This window comes from Terrapene carolina, unplaced genomic scaffold, assembly GCF_002925995.2.
Source record: "Terrapene carolina triunguis isolate 2854851 unplaced genomic scaffold, T_m_triunguis-2.0 Scaffold580, whole genome shotgun sequence".
Lineage (NCBI taxonomy): Eukaryota > Metazoa > Chordata > Testudines > Emydidae > Terrapene > Terrapene triunguis.
Window position 1 is genome coordinate 9,405,221 of NW_020664931.1, and position 21,706 is coordinate 9,426,926.

General features: G+C 41.1%; 1 protein-coding gene across 1 annotated transcript in view; it reads right to left on the reverse strand.

Moving 5' to 3' along the window:
• Positions 1-21,706, reverse strand: part of DNAH5 (dynein axonemal heavy chain 5) — a 215,721-nt gene that overhangs the window by 175,740 nt on the left and 18,275 nt on the right. The window contains exons 10-17 of the mRNA XM_026659120.1: positions 20,383-20,490; positions 19,411-19,496; positions 17,965-18,286; positions 12,146-12,352; positions 6,364-6,535; positions 4,676-4,821; positions 1,251-1,425; positions 326-565 (exon numbers count right to left, since the gene is read on the reverse strand). Coding sequence (XP_026514905.1) covers positions 326-565; positions 1,251-1,425; positions 4,676-4,821; positions 6,364-6,535; positions 12,146-12,352; positions 17,965-18,286; positions 19,411-19,496; positions 20,383-20,490 — 1,456 coding nt within the window. The remainder of the gene's footprint in view (positions 1-325; positions 566-1,250; positions 1,426-4,675; positions 4,822-6,363; positions 6,536-12,145; positions 12,353-17,964; positions 18,287-19,410; positions 19,497-20,382; positions 20,491-21,706) is intronic.

Consider the following 21,706-nt stretch of genomic DNA (forward strand, 5'->3'; position numbering starts at 1 on the left):
TTTCAGTTACAAAGTCTGGTCACCCTATGCACGCACAAGGCTACACCTACTTTCATGCATCTGGGCCCAAAATACTTATATTTAATTTTGCCATAATAAACATAACCCACCAGTAGCTGGGGATTCATCTTATGGGGAAAATTCCCTTGGAAACGTACAACGCAGGCAACTGTGGTGTAACAAGCCAGCCCACAAAATTGCTTGTTTACCTATTCCACCCTCCTTTGAAGATCTGGCTTTGGGTTAGCATGGTACTAGGATACCATGTCTAATTGTTCTTTTCAGCACACTAATTAAAATGTAAAGTAGTAGAACCTATGGCTACCTAAGAAGTTGATCGCAGAAGAGGCATGAATGCACTTGCGTATGGTCTCCAGAGTGTTCCGAGTGACCTTCAAAAGGGCATCAATATTGCGGTGATTGAAGTGGGTAAGCAGTTCTTGGGCTTCTTCCTCTAACATTTCCATCTCCTTTCTCTTCTTCTTTGTTAAAGGAGGAGACATCCCAGCCATAATCTGACTTGCTGTATGAGAGGATGCCAGTTTCTCCTTTCTCCCTTCCTCCTCTATTGTTAAAAGCAAATCAATAAAATTATAGTAATTTATAACATAATTTAATAAACTATGGAGAGAAAGAGGAATACAATTACATGTCTGGAAATTAACAATTTTTAATACCATCTTTATAAAGAAGTGTAAGCGAGTGGATGTCCATAATGCCTTGCCCAGGGGTAAATCACTTTGCAGATTACAGTGACCTGAAGACTAAATTCTATATTCAATACAGACCTAGTAGATTTACCCCTGGGAATGTGAAGATACATCTTTCTGCCTATCCAGTCAAGCCTTGTCCTTTCTCTATGAAATGTGGTGGCCAAATAATGCCTATCACTGCTAGCTTCTGTGACATGGACACTTGGCTGTGCGAGTTGGATTGATGTCACTAGCCTACTTCACATAAGGAAAGCAGCTGAAAGGTTTCGTATCACCTTTCAGTCGCTCTAAACTAGATTCAAGCCTGTAATCTGTAGGTGTGAAAGGCTCTAAGTATCAAATTAACTATTAGCCCTCTGGGCCCCCAGCATATTTTATCTACATGTACAGACAACTAAGTGTGAAGCAAAGACAACTGCTTTTGTATCCGAAGAAGTGGGCTGTAGCCCACGAAAGCTTATGCTCAAATAAATTTGTTAGTCTCTAAGGTGCCACAAGTACTCCTGTTCTTTTTGCTTTTGAAGTATTTCCTCTTACCTGTACTTTCATTCACTTCACTCATTTCAGCATTGACTGGAAGCAGAACTGACTTCTCATTTTCTCCTTTGGAATGCACCTCTGTGTCCAATAACATGTTTATCAGCTCATTGGCTGCTTCTTCCACCAATGAGCTTTTCAAATGCAAAGTCTGTGCACCTTGAACACAGAGCTCCTATCAATAAATACATCAAATACTGTTGAGTCTGATTTTTTTTTTAGTCTTTGCTGGCACACACAACTTTGAGAGGTACATTATCCTATAAGTAATTCCACTACCATCAATAAGGCTAGACATGGAATAAGGTATGTAAGTTGATCAAGTGTGCAGTGTCATGAACTGAAGCAATCTCATGATTATTTTGATATTTGTTTTTCTTAAAGCGCCGGAATCTGGTACTGCATGAGAATCTCAGCTTTTATTAAAAAAAACACTTTCTAGGTTTAATTAATTTAAAAGCTCAAAAAAATCAGAAGGCACATAGACAACCAAAATTTACTTTTAAAATATCTTGATTTTTGGGAAGGGGCCTAATTCATGATTTTGAACGATTATGTTAGCAATAGCAAGTCTGGCACGAGCAGGCTTTCTCAACAATAGTGTTTTTCAAGGTCATTTTGTTTAGTTTAATGAGTCACATGACTTTGCTCAGCATTTGCACCAAACTATTAAGTTTTCATAAGGAACGCTACAGAGAAAGGGAAGAAGCTGCATAATCCAGCCTGTCACATTTATATCAGCAAATTTGTTTTTTTGTTTTTTTTTTGAGAAAACAAAACAAAACACTCTCCAATTTTGAATCAGTTAGCCAGTCCAGATGGAGCATTAATCAATTCCATGTTATTCTTTCATCAGGTCACAAGGGAAATACTGGTGAGCGCTGCATTCATGGTTAAGATTGGCAGGCGGGATACCAAAACTTTTTTAGAGCAACAGTGATTAAAGTGAAATAGTTAACAGAAAGTATGGGAAGGGGACAAAATATTAACACAGAGCAGTTACATATCTATTTTTTTTGTAATTTCATTAGGGCTGGTCAAAAGTGTTCAAAACAGAAAGTTTAATTTTAAATTGAAAAATATGGGGAAGTTCCCACCTTTTCGCTTCTATTAATTTCCCATGGGAAAAAAGCGAGGAAGAGCTCCAAAATTTAAAATTGAGAAACTGAAAAAACTGTTTACAAGTTTAACTGATTGACAAAAAGTTTTGACTTTTAATAGAAATCATGTTATTTTACATAGTGGAACTATTTCAGAACATTTCAATTCAGCCTCTGATTTTGGACCTGTGATCAATAGTGGGTGCAGCATTGCAGAAGCACTGAAGCAGCACATGAGATAGAGGGCTTCAATAATTTTCGATGAGATGTCTTTCCATTCTGATTGTCTAATCACTAACCTGATGTCTAAAGGATCAAGATATCTTTCAAGAAGGTTAGTCTTCTCTGCTACAGGTATCTGCAATTGATTGCACCTATAACACGTCTCCCCATTGTCAGTAGAGTGTCAAAAATCAAAATCCATCTTTAAGAGGTCAGCTCTAAAACTTTTATTTTTGCTACATGTGTTATAACTGTATTAAGACACTCCCCGCTACACAGTAAGGCTGATGGTCTCCTTTCTTGGGTGCACTGGAGGCTGATGGCTTCACCTCATATTCCACTGAGAAGTTTCACACAAACAGGTATTCTAGTTCAATATAATCAATAACTGGAAAGATTTTCCTTTAGCACATTTTAATATTCTAATACATGTAATATACTATGTTTCCAATAATCAAGATCACTTCCAATTGTGACTTAGGCTTGGTCTGCACATTTTTGTTCCAGTGCAACTATTAAATTAAGGTTGTGATTTTTTTTTTAAACCCAGTAAATTATGCCAGCACAACCCCTAGGGGGATGCAGTTATTCCAGTATAAAGGCAAAGCTTATTTTCTTTCCCTTATGGGAATAAACTAGAACAGTGTAATGCACCTTTATCCCAGTTCAACTGCATCCACAACACAGAGTTGGATCACTCATTATGCTGGTATAGTTAAGTGGTTCAACTTTTCAGTTTAGACAAGTCCTTACTTTGCCACTTGCTCCTGTTTAGAATTTATTCATTCAGGACTGTTTTCACTACTACAGGTCTATTTGCATCAATGTACCTACTAGAATCCCCATATTTAGGGTTACCACAGCAGCACTCCAATTCTTTATCCAGCCCTAGACATTTTCTTATCTGTTTTCCTACTTACTGCTAGCTATCTAAATCCAAATTATAGTTGTATCCAAAATATTTCAAGTTTACAGATTATGGATGCCCATTACCTTTGTATCACTGACCACTGCATGCATTGGGGGCTTTAAACTACCCTCCCGCCACCAATAGGTTACATCCTAACTACACTGAAGGGAGAGCATTCAGGTATGATTACTTCTCAGAGGGTCTTTCACTGAAATTATATTACACAATTGCCTAGAAATACCCTGCTTGCTGTATCTTACTGCTTTAAGAATCATGGAAATCTGACCATGCTAACACTTACGTGAGTAGTCACATGACATCACTGCGACTACTTATGGATATAAGAACTAGCTCAATGAGGACGGTTAAATAATTTGGTTAGTTGTTTTAAGAGAAACCCTGGAACTGAAAGCCCATGGAATGTCAGTTAAAAATTAATTTGTTCTTTGTTCGCAATTTTAAATTCTGTAAGTAATTCTAACACCTCATTCCAGAATTCACTGTGATTTAACCAGCAATACTTGTTTTCACTTGCCTATTACATGTGAAAACTAAAAACTTGAATATGATTGGGTTAACTCATACCCTTCTGTGGGGAATGAAGTCTTTCCAAGGACCTACTCTTTTGCAATGTCTCAGGGATAGGGTTTGCCTGTGCACTGGCCCCCTCTATCCAGATCAGCTCAAGAGGCCATGGGGATAAAAAAAACCTGCAAATTCCCAACCATCTCCATAGTACTACTCTCCAGGGCAGTTGAGAGCTGAGCCCTCCAGTCAGCCAAAGCATGTTCACAGGCACCTCCAGCCCTTCTTGCTTCACAGAAACCATGTCATGACAAGTGTCAGACCTCTAAGACAGTGAGAGGAAAAAGGGTGAATGGAAGCTCTTCAAATTAAGTTCATTGGTATAAAACAGGACAAGGAGTAACTACCATAGCCTGTCTGACACTGGAAGCTCAACAAGCCATCTCATAACTGAAACATTTGTGCATTTCCTACATTTGTGCATTTTAAACATGTCACTCTCAGAGAACTGGGACATTTTTAGTCATTCTCATTATCAAATTACTTCAGTAATTTAAATCATTAGCGCAGTGTTCATGTCTAATGAAAAGCATGTCATACTCACTCAGCAAGCACATACTTCAATGTAGAGTAACTCAACATATTTTTAGAAGAGTAAGTCTCATAACCTTAGTCATTTGGAGAAATTCCTCACAGGTAAGTGGTTCATCTTCTGGCAGGTCACAAAGCGGCACACTGCTCATTTCTTGTAGAACAGCATCAATACGAAATTCTATCAGATCATTCACTCGATCAAGCAGCAGCTCCAGCTCAGCTTTCCAAACAAAAGATCATGCAAAAAAAAAAAAAATCCAAAAGAGGTTCAAAGGGAGGAGATGGTAGTTGGTATAAAGCCCCACCTAATTCCTTTCTCATGCTTTTGTCCTCAACATGCTGATATATTTGGACTGATCACATTAGATTACATCAAATTTTCTTTCATTTTAAGTGTTATGACTTAAGGAGTAAGGTTTATGAATTCATGAAATAAAGTTTTTCTAAGAACTACCATTTTAGCATGTGTGCAACAGACAATGTGCAGCAAAATCTGGCCCCAGTTTCATCATATAATAACACTAGCTAGTACTCAAAAACTCAGAATTTGCAATTAAGAAATTTGCCACTTATGAGCGGCAACAAGCAACAAAGTTTTTTCCTTTATACAGATTAATTTACTGACCTTCCATATATCCAAACTAATATTAAAACATTTTGACAAGGTATACCACCCTGCACTTAAATAACATTTTTTAACTTCAAAAGAAGCTTGCAAGCATTATCCGCACCGTTTTTTTTTTCCTTCTAGATGTTTCAGTTGAGAGAGTTTAAGTGACTGCTCAAACTCAGCATACCTGGATCTGACATGAATTAACGGTGGAGTACAATATGTGACAAACACCCACAATCAGGGACCCAGGTCATTTATAGATAGGTAACTTAATGTTGCAGGATTCACTTTGTGAGTCATGTTAAGTGCCATTTCCTGTATTTTTTCCTGATATAAGTAATCTTAGTTATTAGAGATGAAGGAACTTTTGGGTGGGATGTAGGTATCTTTGGCACTAAATGGATCTGAAGTAAGCCAGATCTGTTGACCTTTGGGACAGGCTACAAAACCCATCTCTTCTCCCAGGCTGTTGCAGACGAAGGTGCATGCCATACAATGTTATTTGTATTCTCTTTTCAGTTGTTGTTTTTTTAGTTTTGTGAGGCCTGTGGAGTTTATTTTTGCTTGTACCAGTATGACAGCACATGCTAAAAATTCAAAAGGCACTGGAGCCCTGGATGGCAGCTTATGTATTAGTGGATTTACAAGAGTTTTAGAAAAAAATGCTAATTCAGTAAGCTAAGAAGTTGTTCAGTGACAACATAAGAGGACCTTTACATAAAGGTGCAGAGAAGCCCAGACAAGGTAGAGATTGATATGTGGGAGCTGCTGGGGAAGTGGAGGAGAATATCACAGTTGTGAAGTTTGATAGAGTTTGCCCCTTTCCCTCTTATTTTCTTCAAGTATTGGCATGCTGCAGGCATGTACACATGGCAGTAAAATTGGTGTGTACCCCATACAGCCCCACTGAGATCCCAGGGAAGTCAGTGAGATTGAACTGAATTTAAGGCAGCTCAGAATTTGGCTCCCATGGGGTGAATAAACATTACAGTACATTACGGGTGAGAATTTTGGTGTTTTAATTTATGCAACAGTATAATTTGTATAATAAAAATGAATGTTGCACTCAACATTGGACTGTATATCTGGATTGAAGCAAACAACTCAGAGTTTAGTGGAAGAATGCTGATTCGCTACAAGCATGCTTACCTAGTTTGTCAAAAATATTATTTATGTATTTCTCAGTGTTCAAGGAGGTCCAGTTTAGTGAAGTTAAACCAGGCTGAATAGCATCATCTACATTAGCTAAGTGAGGAGCCATTAGTTGATCAATGGGTGTTTGTATTTTTGATTTAATTCTCTTATATTCTGCCAGCATCACCTGAAATAAATGGAGGGTAATAACACTAATTAACAAGCACAATGCAAACCTTTTGCTATGCTGATATTTGCATCTAGTTACATTAAAAACAAAGTTCCACTCTTAATAAAAACCTGACTTTTCATGATTTTCCATTTTATAAAAAAGTATTTTGGAAACAATGAAACACTTGATTCTTTTCACATTGGCTTTAACTCTGTATTTTTAATGACCCTACTAATCCTTAAGAATCCTAAAGTCTCCTACAAAAAATACCACAAACACTTGATCACTGAAATGCACTGCCACCACTGCACAACATAATTGGAGCAATGGGAAGAGAAGAACTAACTTAAATGAAACTTTGAGGGGACCTCAGTGTCACTGTCTAATCAGAATTAGAATTCGGCTAGGATAACCAAATTAACATCCTTGCTGAAAACAAAATGTTATCTTGAACATATTGATCAGGGCCTCTTATATTTAATCTAGTAGACAGCACTTCCAACAGTGCCACTTAGTACAATGACAGGATATAAGTCCAGTTCTCAGAGCCTAGTACACCACATAGGGACAAGTTCTAAAAGGCACCCTTTAGCTTTGGGTACCCACCTTAACTCTCCTAAAGCCTAATTTTTCCACAGGTGAGTGAGTATCTGCAAACTAACCTAAAGCAATTGTAGTGCCAAGTGGATCCACACCTGTGAAATATTAGGTCTCAGATGACTCAAGCTGGGCATCCAAAATTTAAGGTTGCTTTTTTCAGTTTTTGGTCTCAGGCCGAGATGCTGCAGCCAAGTGAGGATGGGTGCAGCATTCTAACGCAGAGGAACAGTTTAACATGACCATACCAATGGATATCCTGAGTCAGACCAATGGTCCATCTAACCGAGTATCCTGTCTTCCAGCAGTGGTCAGTGCCAGATGTTTCAGAGGGAATCAATAGAACAGAGCAATTTTGACATGTGATCCAGTCCCAGCTTCTGGCAGCCAGAAGTTTATGGACACCCAGAGCACGGGGTTGCATCTCTGACCATCTGGGCTAATAGCCATTGATGGACCTATCCTTCATGAACTTATCTAATTCTTTTTTTATCCCAGTTATACTTTTGCCTTTCACTACATTTCCTGACAATGAGTTCCACGGGTTGACTGAGCATTGTGTGAAGAAGTACTTCCTTCCTTTAAATCTGCTGCCTATTAATTTCCTTGGGTGACCCCTAGTTCTTGTGTTATGCTAAGGGGTTAATAACACTTCCTTATTCACTTTCTCCACACTATTCATGATTTTATATACCTGTATCATATCCTCTCATCAGTCATCTCTTTGCTAAGCTGACCGGTCCCAGTCTTTTTAATCTCTCCTCATATGGAAGTTGTTCCATATCCCTAATCATTTTGTTGCCCTTCTCTGTACTTTTTCCAATTCTAATACATCTTTTTTGAGATGGTGTGACAGGGTGTGCATACCCCACACTAGCAAGAAAAGGTTAATCCCACCCTCAGATCGTGCTGGGCATGCTCCAACTGCTGTGCTAGTATAAAGGAGAACAGCTCAGCTCAGTCTGGGATGACTGCCAAAGAGGAAGGATGCTTGGTGGAGGCTCCACCCCAGGAGCCTCTACAGCCCTTGCCTCCAGGAGCCCGGAGATCCCGAGAACCAGACCGGAGACCTGTTGCCTACAGCTAACCAGCTGCAGTCAGAGTCTTAGGGAATTACCTGCACCAAAGAGCCCAAAGACACCAACGTCAAACAGTCCACGACTTCAGGAAACAGGGTAAGAAGTGTCCCAGGGAGGGGGAGCGAGTGAGTTGTAACCTCCTTAAAGCAGAGTCAGTGTGTTGCAGTAGGATCCTTGCTGACTGGGTGGTGGACACACTTGCCACTGGCAGGACCCTGGGCAGGGACCCAGTGAAGCAGGGAGGGCCCGGGTTCTCCTACCCCAGGTGTCACCTCCTCCGGGGGGCAATCCCTGACCCTGGCCACTAGGCCACGCAGCCCGGCACTCGAGGGCCACCACTTTGTTTTGGGCCACTAGGCCATGCAGCCCTGAACACCAGCATAGGCACTTTCACTCTGGCCATTGAGCCAAAGTATCTTGAATCCCAGGACAGTCTGGTAGACTGTAACTGCAGTGCCACCACACCCACGATCCACCCCAAAGGGGGACGGGATGTGCATACACTGCAACAGATGGGGTGACCAGAACAGCAAGCAGTATTCACGGTGTGGGTGTATCATGGATTTAGATCGTGGCATTATATTTTCTTTCTTATTATCTATCCCTTGCCTAATGGTGCCTAACATTCTGTTACTGTTTTTGACTGCTGCTGCACATTGAGCAGATGTCTTCAAAGAACTAGCCACAACAACTCCAAGATCTCTTTCTTGAGTGGTAACAGCTGATTTAAACCCATCATTTTGTATATATAGTGGAGATTATGTTTTCCAATGCTCATTACTTTGCACTTATCAACAATGAATTTCATCTGTCATTTTGTTCCCAGTCACACAGTTTTGTGAGATCCAGGGCCGGCTCCAGGGTTTGGGCCGCCCCAAGCAGCCAAAAAAAAAAAAAACAAAAAGCGCAATCTGCGGCGGCAATTCGGCGGGAGGTCCTTCGCTCCGAGCAGGAGTGAGGGGCCGTCCGCCGAATTGCCGCTGAATAGCTGGACGTGCCGCCCCCCCTCCGGAGTGGCTGCCCCAAGCACCTGCTTGCCAGGCTGGTGCCTGGAGCCAGCCCTGGTGAGATCCCTTTGTAACTATTCGCTGTCAGCTTTGGACTTAATTATTTTGAATAATTTTGTGTCAGCTGCAAATTTTGCCTCCTCACTCTTCATTCCCTTTTCCAGATCATTTATGAACGTGTTGAACAGCACAGGTCCCAGGGCAGATCCTGGGAGGCCGCATTATTTACCGCTCTCCATTGTGAAAACTTACCATTTATTCCTACCTTTGTTTCCCATCTTTTATCCAGTTACTGATCCCTGAGAGGACCCTCTCTCTTATCCCATGACTCCTTACTTTGCTTAAGAGCCTTTGATGAGGGACCTTGTCAAAGGCTATCTGAAAGTCCAAGTACACTATATGCACTGCATCACCCTGTGCACATGCTTGTTGACACTCTAAAGGAATCCTAATAGATAGGTGAGGCATGATTTCCCTTTACAAAAGCCATGTTGACTCTTCCCCCAACATATTGTGTTCATCGGGCTGCAGGACTAAAAATAGCAGTATCTGATAATTCTGTCCTTTACTATAGTTTCAACCAACTTGCCTGATACTGAAGTTAGGCTTAACAAGCTGTAATTGCCAGGATTATCTCTGGAGCCTTTTTGAAAAATCAGTGTTTGCTGTATTAAGTAGTTTGGACATTAAATGCTAAAAAGGTTGGTAAACTGTAAGAAGTAGGTTTAGTTTTGGTGGATCAGGGGGTCAAGTCTACATATGGATCTGATATTGGTGCTAAAGTCTTTTTTCTGCAATACCTTTTCATGGGACCTAAATGATAATACAAGTAAATTAGTAGTCAGAATTTTGAATATTTTTGAGACCCAAAGCCTAATTTTTTAAAGAAAGGCCATCTTTTAACAGCCCAGTCAAAAGACATCATATGAAGATATTCTGATAACTGGTGATGCAGTTTTAAGTTTAAAAGGAGTTAGCAGAATATGTTTTTAACAAATCTATGAATATACCTGGAAATCTGATATAAAGATATCCAGAGGCTACAAACATTTAGTTTGAAATATACTTGCTTCACTACTGTGTGATCTTACCACACACAACAGCATGACAAGATGCCACTGCCCACCACTGAAATGTATATATAAAGGAGGACAAAATTAGAAATGGCATTCTATAATCACCCTGGTTTGTAATAAGTCCAAACCAGTTGTTTAAATTGATAAGTGACCTAATCTGTTTGAGTTTCTTGAAATCCAAAAGTTTTGAGTACGAACCAATCTATAGGCCTCTTCCTGAACTCTCCATAGGTTTTACTCGCCAAGAGTGCCTTCTCAGCCATGCAAACATGACCCCGCTCAAGCTCTATTTCCAAGAAAGGGGCTCCTGCATTACCCAGAACACTGACTTCTCCTGTTTCCCAGCATGGTGAAACAAGAATGGTCAGAAACAGGCCTCCTTTCCTCTATTTTATTATACGGGCATCTCAGCAGAGTCACAGGGCTCTTTCTTGAAGTGGACCAGAGCACCTCCGCATCATTCTTTGAAATCAGCATATTAAGCCAATGAAGTTTTCCCCAGGACTTGCTTCCTCTCCTGAAACCCAGTCTATTAACAGTAGCTAAAAGTCAGCTTTGACCCTCTCTGCTCTGAGCCAGACCAATGGGTCTCTAGAAGAATGATGGAGATAAAAACAGTCTAGGTACAAACTTTTTACTGAAACCCCTTACTCACGCCCTAGTGACAACTGGCTCTCACAACCCAACCATAAAGTTTCAGAATATATTTTTGAAATTTGTCATAGTATGAAACATTTGACAGCTTCAAAAGTACTGCAAAAGCATCAAGCAATCATTACAGTGCCCGTATGAGAAAATAATTATTCCCTTACACATATGAAGAAAAGGAGCAACAAGAGGGGGGTGAGCTGAAGGAGATGAGTTCAAAAAGCTTATATTATATATTCGTATTGCAGTAGCACACAAAGACTCCAGTTAGGACTAGGTGCTATACAAAAAGGGTATGTCTACACTTCAATAAAAAACCCATGGCATTGAGTCTCAGAGCTCAGACTCGGGCTGCAGGACTAAAAATAGCAGTGTAAACATTGGGGCTCGGGCTGGAGCCTGGGCTCTGAGACCCTCCCTCCTCTCAGCCCTGTGAGCCAGGCCAGCTGCAGTCATGGCATGGGTCTTTTATTGCACTGTAGACATACCCAGAGAAAATGAGAATCCCTGACCCAAGAGCTTGCAGTAAAATCATGAGATTTCCATACCAGCCATCTTCCATCCTTGGTCACATTCTTTTGAGCCTAATGATTGCTGCTGGCTTGTATCACTGCTGATGGCAGCTAACTTCCCAAAAGGAAATTAAGAGACAAGGGGAGAAACCAAAACTCCATCTTCTCTCTACATCTTCTAGCACAGCAGGCCCAAAAAGTACACCAAGTGTAATGCTGGTGCAGCAGCTGCACTGCCTCGTTACTGGAGTCTTTGTGCCTATCCAAGGCACAATACTTTTAGGGGCAACTGCTGGGTCGGCATGCCTCATTGCTGTCCCCTACCCAGATTGTGCTCAAAGCTGAACCACAGTTGTGTTTGAGAAATGTCAACTGTTTTGCCTGAACTCATACAGCAATAAGGTTATATTACTTAGGAAGAGCTTCCACCCCTCCAAACTTCTAGACCTCAGTGCCTTCCTTCCACACTGCCATGCCTCCTAGAGGTTATGTTTAAGAACAAAGTCATAGTAGCACCTAAAAAATTGCATGAAAAAGATGGAGGTGAACTGTCAAGTCCTTTCCCCACCTTAATCACTTTCCTGGTGCATAGTAGTCTGAATTTGTTCATTTTCAATCTTTAAATAAGATAGTATTTTTATCTTTCATGAAATTATTGGAGCTTTCAATAGCTCTATGCAGATCTAAACGAATAAAATAAACCTACCTGCAGTTGATTGAAATTCTTCTTGTATGAGTCTTGCTTTTGCTGTAGAGCAATGGCGAAAGGCGGGATTTCAAGGTGCATGTGAGCCATGCACTCTGTTTCCCGAATTAAAGTCAATATCTGAGGGTCAAAATTCACAAATAATTCTCCTGTCTCTGGAGCCTTCACCAACAGGGATGCCTGAAGCCCTGTTTTCGTTACTTCAATCTGCAGGAAACAAGAAACAGTCTTGCCGAATAATCACAATCAAGTCAATACTATGCTCTGTATTTGGATTCAAATATACACATAGAGTCTGAATTACAAAAGTGCTAGTGGAAACAAATTAATTCTCAAATCTGATACAGTCTGAATCTAAGCTTAATATCACCTCCATGTAGATTAGAGTGAAAAACTGCCTTCCTGCCAAGCTAAGTAACTACCTAGATTTTCTTCTGAATTTTGGGCCTGTTGTAATAATTGGGCCTACAAGTTTACCTTAATTGTGAGCTCAAGTGTAAAAAGTGGGTAATGATGCATGAATTGTCACAATGACCTATTATATAAAATTGTTTCAAAAAAGGTAAAGAAACCCCAAAAAATTAAATTAATTTAAACAAGAAGGGCTTCACTAATACCTCTCAAGGACTGTTAAAATCATGCCTGGTGAACAAAAAAAGTTAAGGACCAAAAATGTATAAACAAAAACTGGTGTGTCAGAAATTAGGACTAATTAGTAACAAAACAGCAAGGAAATGGGCTATTCTACCTATCTCTCCTTTTTATGGTCATTTAAAAAAAAAACTTTGGGGGAAAAATTGGCTTCTGGAGCTAGCTTCACTATCATGGCTGCCACCCCCACTGTCTCCTGGGACCCCAGCGTTCATCATCCTGATACAAAGAAGTGTCCTGACCAACCTGGGCAAAAAAATAGGGGGGGAGGGAGCCCAGATGACATTGCCACCTCTTCTAGCTCCAGCTGAATCCCGAGCACCATCTGGGTTCTGAGACTTTGGGCTGGTCTACACCCAGCCGCTAGTTCGGCGGCTGGGGATCGAAGTTCTGGGTTCGACTTATCGCGTCTGGTCTGGACACGATAAGTCGAACCAGGAAGTGCTCGCCGTCGACTGCGGTACTCCAGCTCGGCGAGAGGAGTACCGCGGAGTCGACGGGGAGCCTGCCTGCCGCGTGTGGACCGCGTCTGAACCGCGGTAAGTTCGAACTAAGGTATGTCGACTTCAGCTACGTTATTCACGTAGCTGAAGTTGCGTACCTTAGTTCGACTTGGGGGGTTAGTGTAGACCAGGCCTTTATCTCCTCCCATCCTTTCCTTCTTTATTTCTTTTCTTTCCCATCTCTCTCCTTTTGCTTTCTGTTTAATAAGAGTCGGACTTAGCTGGCCAAAGCTATATATTTTGCAACACTGCTGTGAGCCTGCACACCTAAAAACAGTGCCCACCTAAACAGCCTGCTAACAAAACAATATGCTGTGCCTGTGTTTTCTCAGTAAGTTTACAAGTACTAGTCAACAAGAAAAAGACAGAGCTGCATTTTCTAGCTTGGCTATTCTTTTCTCTTCTCTTTTGTGCGTGTTTGTCTTTTTAGGAAATGGAATCCAAGTTTAGCAGCCACAATAACAGCTCCCACCCAGCTCAACTAACTTCTCTTTTCACCAAAAAGGACAGCTATTACCAGCTTTAATACAATCTAAAAAACTGTCAGACAAGGGGGTTTTCCTTCTAAAAATTCTCCAGCTAAAAAATGGAAACAAAAAGTGCAGTTAAAATAAAAGTCTTACTTAATACTTTAATAAGCCCTTCTCCCATCCCCTTCACCCCACCCCCACCCCCACCCCACCAGCGCTTCTTTTCTGTATCTTCAATAAGAGGTTTAAAAGCTTTTAATGGTGTGTTTGCTATGGTACTAAGCAGGCTAAGGTCTCTATATACCAAACTCCAAACCTTGTTTAAAACTGTTTAACATTCAACTGTAACTGGGTTATGTTAACACCTTTAGCTCTTTGGGAACCTTTATTCCACCTAAATTAATCAGGCAGGCAACGAACATGAAAATTAATGCAGCAACACAGATTGGAGCTATGAAGGAAGTAGTGTCACAAACAGAATGGAGAGCCTCCCAAGGCCATAGAAATGTAGGGCTGAAAAGGACTCTGAGAGATCACATCGTCCAGCCCCCTGCACTGATGCAAGATCAAGTATTCCTAGACCATCCCTGACAGGTGTTTGTCTAAACTGTTCCTAAAAACCTCCAGTGATAGAGATTCCACAACCCCTCTTCGAAGGCTTTTCCAATGCTTAACTACCCTTATTGTTGATTTCAGATAATTTTTCCAGTTTGTCATGGTCCTTTGGAAGTTTAATCCTGTTCTCCAGAGTGATTGCAACATCTCCCAGCTTGCTGTCATCCACAGGTTTTATAAAAAATACTCTCCATTTCATTATCCAAGTCACTATTGAAATGACTGAATAGTACTGGACTCTGGGCAGACCCTTGCAGGACCCCACTAGATTCGTCCTCCCAGTCTGGCAGCAAATCACTCAACTTTTTTTTGAATAATTTTTCAACAAGTTGCAAACCTACATTATAATAATTTCATCTAGGCCACATTTGCCTAGTCTATGAGAATGTCACATATAACAGTGTCAAAAGCCTTACTGAAATCAAGCTATATCATATCTTCTGCTTGCCCCTATTCACTAGTAACTGCATCAAAAAAGGAAATTAGGTTGGTTTGGCATGATTTGTTCTTGACAAATCCATGCTGGCTATTACTTATAACACTATTATCCTCTAGGTCAGGGGTCCAGCTCTGCATGTGGCTCTTTGGCTGCCCCCTTGCAGGCAGCCATTTTTTGAGGGGGTGCGAGGTGCAGGCTCTGGCCAGGAGGTGCTTACCACAGGTGGCTCCCGTCAGGCGGCACAGAAGGGCTCTGGCCCCACGCCAGAAGCTCTGGCCCCACGTCCCAGAAGCGGCTGGCTGCTGGTATGTCTCTGTGCGCCCCTTGGGGGAGTGGAGCAGCGGGTCTCCGTGCACTGCCCGCGCCCATAAGCAGCGCCCCCGCAGCTCCCATTAGCCGGTTTCCAGCCAATGGGAGCTTTGAGGACGGTGCTGGGAGTGGGGGCAGCGCGCAGAGCCACCTCCCCTCCCCTGCCAGTGGCTCGCAGAGACGTACCAGCAGCCAGCCGCTTCTGGGACCTTATCTGTGGTAAGTGCCTCCTTGCCAGAGCCTGCACCTCGCACCCCATCCCGTACCCCAACCCCCTTCCCCAGGTCAGAACCCCCTCCTGCACCCAAACTCCCTCCCTGACCCCACACCTCCTCCTGCACCCCAATCCCCTGCCCCAGCCCAGAGCCTGCTCCTGTTTATATTCAAATTCAAATGGCAGAAGTCACATTAAAAGTATTGGTGAGTAGTAATAACTTTAATATGTTCAATTATTATTAGTTGATAAATTCTAACTCTACAAGTAGCTTTGCATGTGATGCGGCTCTCAAAATATTTTGGTCAAAGACAAAAACAAAAAAATGGCTCTTCTTCTTTGAAAAGTTACCGACCCCTGCTCTAGATGCTTACAAATTTAATAAAATTTGAAAAAATGACAAATCTGTATTTTTAGTTATTTGGGGGTAAGTGGAACACAGCTTCTTGCCTTGTATTGGGAAATAATCCCAACCTGAACTACCTGCTGCTGCTATGTCTCAGCCATAACTATGCTGTTATATGTCCATTCCTCATTATTATCTCCCCCTTGATCATCATCAGTTCAAAAGTTGTAGATAATGGCTGCCTAAGCAATACTCTGCCATGTGATTTATCCCATGTTGGGCACAGTATTTTACTTTCCAATCAGATATGTAGGAGATCTTTTCACCATATTTCAAGAGCCAAAACACACTTATAGAGGCTGCTCAAACAGTGTCAGAAATTCAATGCAATGACACATTGAACACATCTGCAATAATTCATGATCTCAGGAAGCTGTCAAGTCATTTCACATCTTGCAAGTTCATTAATAATAATTCAGCTAATATGACTGTACATTACTCAAGATGTTACTGTTCCATAACATTCATTGTGCAAATAAGGCAGCACAACTTTCCCACAAAGAAATTCTGGAGTTCCCACATTTCTGTTAAGAGATTCATTATCCCCTCCACCATAGCTGGGGTGGTGCAATCCTTTTCCTCATGCATGTATTATGTTTTTCACTCAATTTTTTAAAACACTTCTCCATGAAGTATCCCTTACGCCTCTTCCCCTCCTGTACTAACATAAGCACACAAGCCCAGTATTGCTGCAAGCTTACTTTTAATGTCCAAACTCTTTCATCACCAATATATGTTGAACAGAACTAGACTGACACAACACTACAAGAGATCATGGTGGTAACTATCTTACTGTAGAAAGAGGGAGATGGACAAGATAACACTCTTTTAGCAAAAATTAGGCCAGGTCCCCACTAAGCCCCCACTTCGGACTAAGGTACGCAAATTCAGCTACGTTAATAACGTAGCTGAATTCGAAGTACCTTAGTCCGAACTTACCGCGGGTCCAGACGCTGCAGGAAGGCTCCCCCGTCGATGCCGCGTACTCCTCTCGCCGAGCTGGAGTACCGGCGTCGACGGCGAGCACTTCCGGGATCGATCCGGGATCGATTTATCGCGTCTAAACCAGACGCGATAAATCAATCCCAGAACATCGATTGCCTGCCGCCGGACCCTCCGGTAAGTGTAGACGTACCCTTAGAGACAGAAAAGATCTAGTTGGTGACTAACCTTTGGAATAGCCAATGTGGTCTATGCAAGGAGTTGCTAGCAGCACAGAGGAGGAGTGTTTCTGTTATGTTCCCAATAACTACTGGACAGGCCATCTGGAGACCAGGTACAGAAATCAACTCTAGAGCTCTCATGGTAGGATGTAATGGTAAAGACAAGTCCCTCCAGTATCTCTAAAGCTTTGCAACATGTCAGCCAGGCCACATGAGTTTCAAGCTGATGGTAACATAATAAGTCATTCAGCAGTCACTGAAGAGCAGTGACTATTTCTAAGGGTCCATCAAATCCCTATTTCTATAAAGGAAAATCATACCTTGTCAAGTGGGTGTACTAAGAAGAGAGCATGTAGGAAGCTTTTATCGTCACGAGTGCTCCTACAGCAGCAAAGAAGGAGCTTAGCCTTGTTCTCAAGCACTGAGATGGCAGTCTAGTCCATATCCATCCACCCTCTGTGGCTTCAAACAAGTATGATCTGCCAGCCCCCTAATGCTGCTATGAACAGTAAGGATAGAATTTGCCTGTAGTGCATAGTATGCTGCCTGAACTAGGGACACGTTTCATTTTGAGCTAGGCACTTCAACAGGAAAGTTGGCCAGATTCTCTTCAGAAAACAATCTGTGGGACACAGCAGAGTATGAGGGCCTGCAAAGGAGCCTGTTACAGAGCCTTGATTATGGTTTAAGTTCTATGCCGGCCCCATCCCATGACACTTTAAAGCAGCATAGAAAGTGCTCTAAAGTTGAGCTGTTGGCCATGACCTCCAAGAGGCCATCTGCCAGTGGAAAATAGCCAAAGCACAGTAACACTCTGGTCATTCCCGCTCCCACCCAATTTTTACCCCCGTGCTGGGAGCTGCAGGAGAAGGTATAGTAGCTAGCTATACCAGTACTCTGCTAGTTAGGGACTTCTTATACCATGGCAATCCACTTATCCCATGTTTATACAGCATCTAACACCGTGGGTCCCTAGGCATTAATACAGCAGCAAAAATACTAAAAACAATTCAACTTTCACAGTCACAGCAGCAAGTGAAACATTTTACCTGCTGAAGCCATCCCCTGTGATAAATAACCTCAAACTCCAAGAGGACTTTTGCCACTTTGTTGTAGTTGCGAACTATGCGCTTGGCTTCTCCTGTCTGCAGAACAGTGGGATGCTGTTGGAAGAGGTCCATTGGTTCCTGGATCCTGTGGAAGAGTTGGCGTGCCCACAAGATCTTACCAGCTATTGGTGGCAGGTTACGAGCCAAAGGAGGGTCATTTTTCTGCTTAGTGTACAGCTTAGAGACCATCTCAATGTCATGACCATAGTTCTGAAGGATTTTCTGGTATTTTTCATCAATGCCAAGATTGGGGGTTTCTAATTTGAAAAAAAAAAAAAACAAGGATGATCATTGGAAAATTTGCCACAAGACTTCAGTGATTAGGGGGCTCTTCTAGTTTTGAGTTTGAATGTACAATCATTTTTACACACTTTTGTATGCTCTGTGGAGAACAAATGCATTCTCAGCCTGACATTCAGCAACACCTTCCAAAATACATCCCTACAACCAGAAACTAGGCCAGGTTTAGACAGTGTAACAGAAAGTGTTTCTAAATAAGCCTAGAAATATCCCTCTATCACCCATATAAAGGGAATCTCACTAGTGCTAACTTCGAGTGTAACCTCACATGGTTTTCAACAAGTAGTAACACAACCCTGAACCCACCAATGGCATGAAATACAGGAACTCAGTTATACAGAATAGGGCAGAAGAATTGTGACAGTACAGACTGAGCTTGCCCTTCATTCTGCCATTTTAATGATTGAAAGCAGTACTGCTAGCCCATCTTCAGCTATTGATACCACAGCAAACCATGGCAATGCGACATTGTATGTCAAGATGCAGCATGCTCAATGACGACAAATAGATTTCAATATCCAAAAGAGAACCTTCAGCCCACATGCAGAGAGTCAGTTCCTGTGCTATATTTCAATCGTAAAGACAGATAAAAATAAATAGACTTTGGATACTGCATTAGAGATACAGAACAACAAAAATTGAGTGATTTTTCTTTCCAGTGTCTATCTATAATCAATGTAGAAGTTAAATATGCTTGACCCTAAAAAGCTTAAGAAATTATTCAAGAACCATTATCCTTACATAAAGTTTACACTGTCATCTAAGGTCAGTAAGATCAGGTGATCTCACAAATGTGGTGGCCATGCAACTGCCCAGAAATAAATTCTACTTATGCAGACTGTCAGAAGTGTTCAGCTTTTCTTTTAAAGCAATCTAAGTAGAGTCTTTCTTTTTATCAGAATTGGTGAAAAGACATACTTAAAATGATTACTCGAGTATCAATGTATGTCCAACAAGAACAAAAGCATTTTATAGCCAATTTCTTCATTTTTTTCTTTGTCAAAAGAGGTTATATTTGACCTAATGTGCAGAAAACTGCTATGCTGCTCTAGGGCATACTAGATATATTTATAAATATCCCTTTACCTTTCGAATTTCTTCAGCATACTAAGAGCTCTTTCAGTGGTTGGAATCCTTTCAAAGGTGATGTCCATAAAGGTCTTTAACTGATTCTGGAGAAGGAAAACGGTTATACTGAGGAGAGCTCTATGGAGTGCACATATTAAATATACAAAGTACTATTTGTCAGTGTGTTTATCATATACTGTACATGAACACAAACTACTTACTTGATAACAGCTGCAGTTATCCTACTTTGGATGTTGTGTGAAAAGAAAATAGCAGAAAAGCAATCTACCTCTCCAGTTCTCTCTGTAGCTACAGAGAACACAGAAGCTCTTGTATTCTCAGCTGTTCAACCACGTCAACAACTATAATCTGAGGGAATGCTTTCCTTCTCCAAGGCAGCCAAATCAAGCTCTTACACGGATATTGGCTTAGTATAGCAACCTAGTTCTCCCATCAGCTTTACATGGCTCCAGTGGTTAGTGTTTACAGTTTGCCCCCTAAGAGTCTGCATTTGGGGATTAGGGTAGAAACTTCTCCCTTGGGAGAAATGGGTGCTTAAGTTCTATAAAAGTGAACATCCTCTATTATTCCCTGCACTGGAATACTATGCGTGTGCTGGCCTTTATGCACCAGGCTGGTTTTACTAGGAGACAGTTAAATGCAACGTGTAGCCCCTTTAAACAGTCTCAAGAGGTAAGCACTCCCAAATGCTGTATCAATCTCAGGATGGATAGGAAGTATTAATCCACTAAGGTGCTGTGTGATATTGGAGTGGTATTAGATTTATGATTCATTCTAAATGGAAATTTGTATTTTTGATCCATGAGCAAAAGCACTCCAAGTGCTCCAGCCATTAAATCAGAGCATGCATACACACGTTGATATTGTCTCAAATGGACACTTTTCCCCCTTTTGGCATTGCAATCAATTAACAGTAGTAAGCCTAGCCAAAAAAATAATAATCACCAAGCGCTTAATTATGCAACCTACATGAAGGTCACTGGTTTGTTTGCAAAACTCTTCATAGTCCTGGTCAAAATCAGTCTTTCGTTGATCTAAGAAGTTGTACTCCTTTTTCTTCATGGTGGCAACAATGCTCTAAACAATTTTTGAAAGAAAACAAAATATCAGAATACAGTTGCCTTATCAAGCAACCTGTCATGTTCAGTTACTTACATCTGTTGGGTTTACAAGGTTGTGTTCTGTGTTTTCTACTACAGATATTAAAATCTCCATTTTTCAAATGCATAAACAAAACAATCTGAGTGATAGATAAGGAAAAAATTACAACACAGTCCACAGCAGTTGCACTTTAAAACACTCCCATCTATTGTAAGTTTTACTGTAGAAACTGATAGAAAATTCAAACCCTAGTGATTTTCTCATTTAAACATATTTGTTACCCATAAATAATTTTTTTCACATACAAGTGTGCAACACTTCCATATAATACACTCTGGTGCAAAGTAGTAGTATATCAGACAAAGCAAACAAAAGTTCACGTTAAATTTCTAACGAAAACACACTATTAATAGTATTCTCCTTTAATTGATGTATTCTGTGAGGAAAAGAGGAATATTCAGAATCACATTCCACTGCAGGAACAGCCCTAGCATTTGTTACTTGCCCTCTGTTCCAGCATTGCTGCAGTTTGCACAAATGGAAGCACAGATTGGTTGGCTCCCCGACACCAGTAGCCAATAATACTGTTAAAAGTTGGGTTTACTCCTGCTGATCAGCCACAGTTCAGCATGCTAGCTGCTTGTCATGCTCCACTTATCATTTAAGTCCAGACCCATATTTTTCATTGGCATAGATGGATTCACCATTGTGAAGACATTTTAATCTAAACCTACTGATTTTTTTTACCCTTGTTATAATAATTTCTTCCATGAACAAAGTAAACCTAAGATAGCAACTAAATGACAGAAGATTACATGTGTTCATACTGTTCTATTCAACTGGTAAATGAACTCCAGAACCCTTTACTTGTCAAGTGTTTCAGCCAACCACAAGACAGTGGATACCTATGACACTGCCACATAGTTCAGTAATTTAAATAAGGCTACTACCATTCAATAGCAGCATGGCCTCATAATGACCTTCAGGCCTTTTTTTAATTGGCCTTTGATTTTTACCATCAACAGCATGATATGTATTATTTCAGAATGAAGCATAAATTTTCTCCCCCTGAACAGAGGGCTGCATAAAGCTCTTAACACAGGGCTTCAGTGGTGCAATGGCTCTTGAGTGTGTCCATGGAGTTTTACCCTAATATCATTATCAAGACAATTCTTTACTGGCAACTCATCTT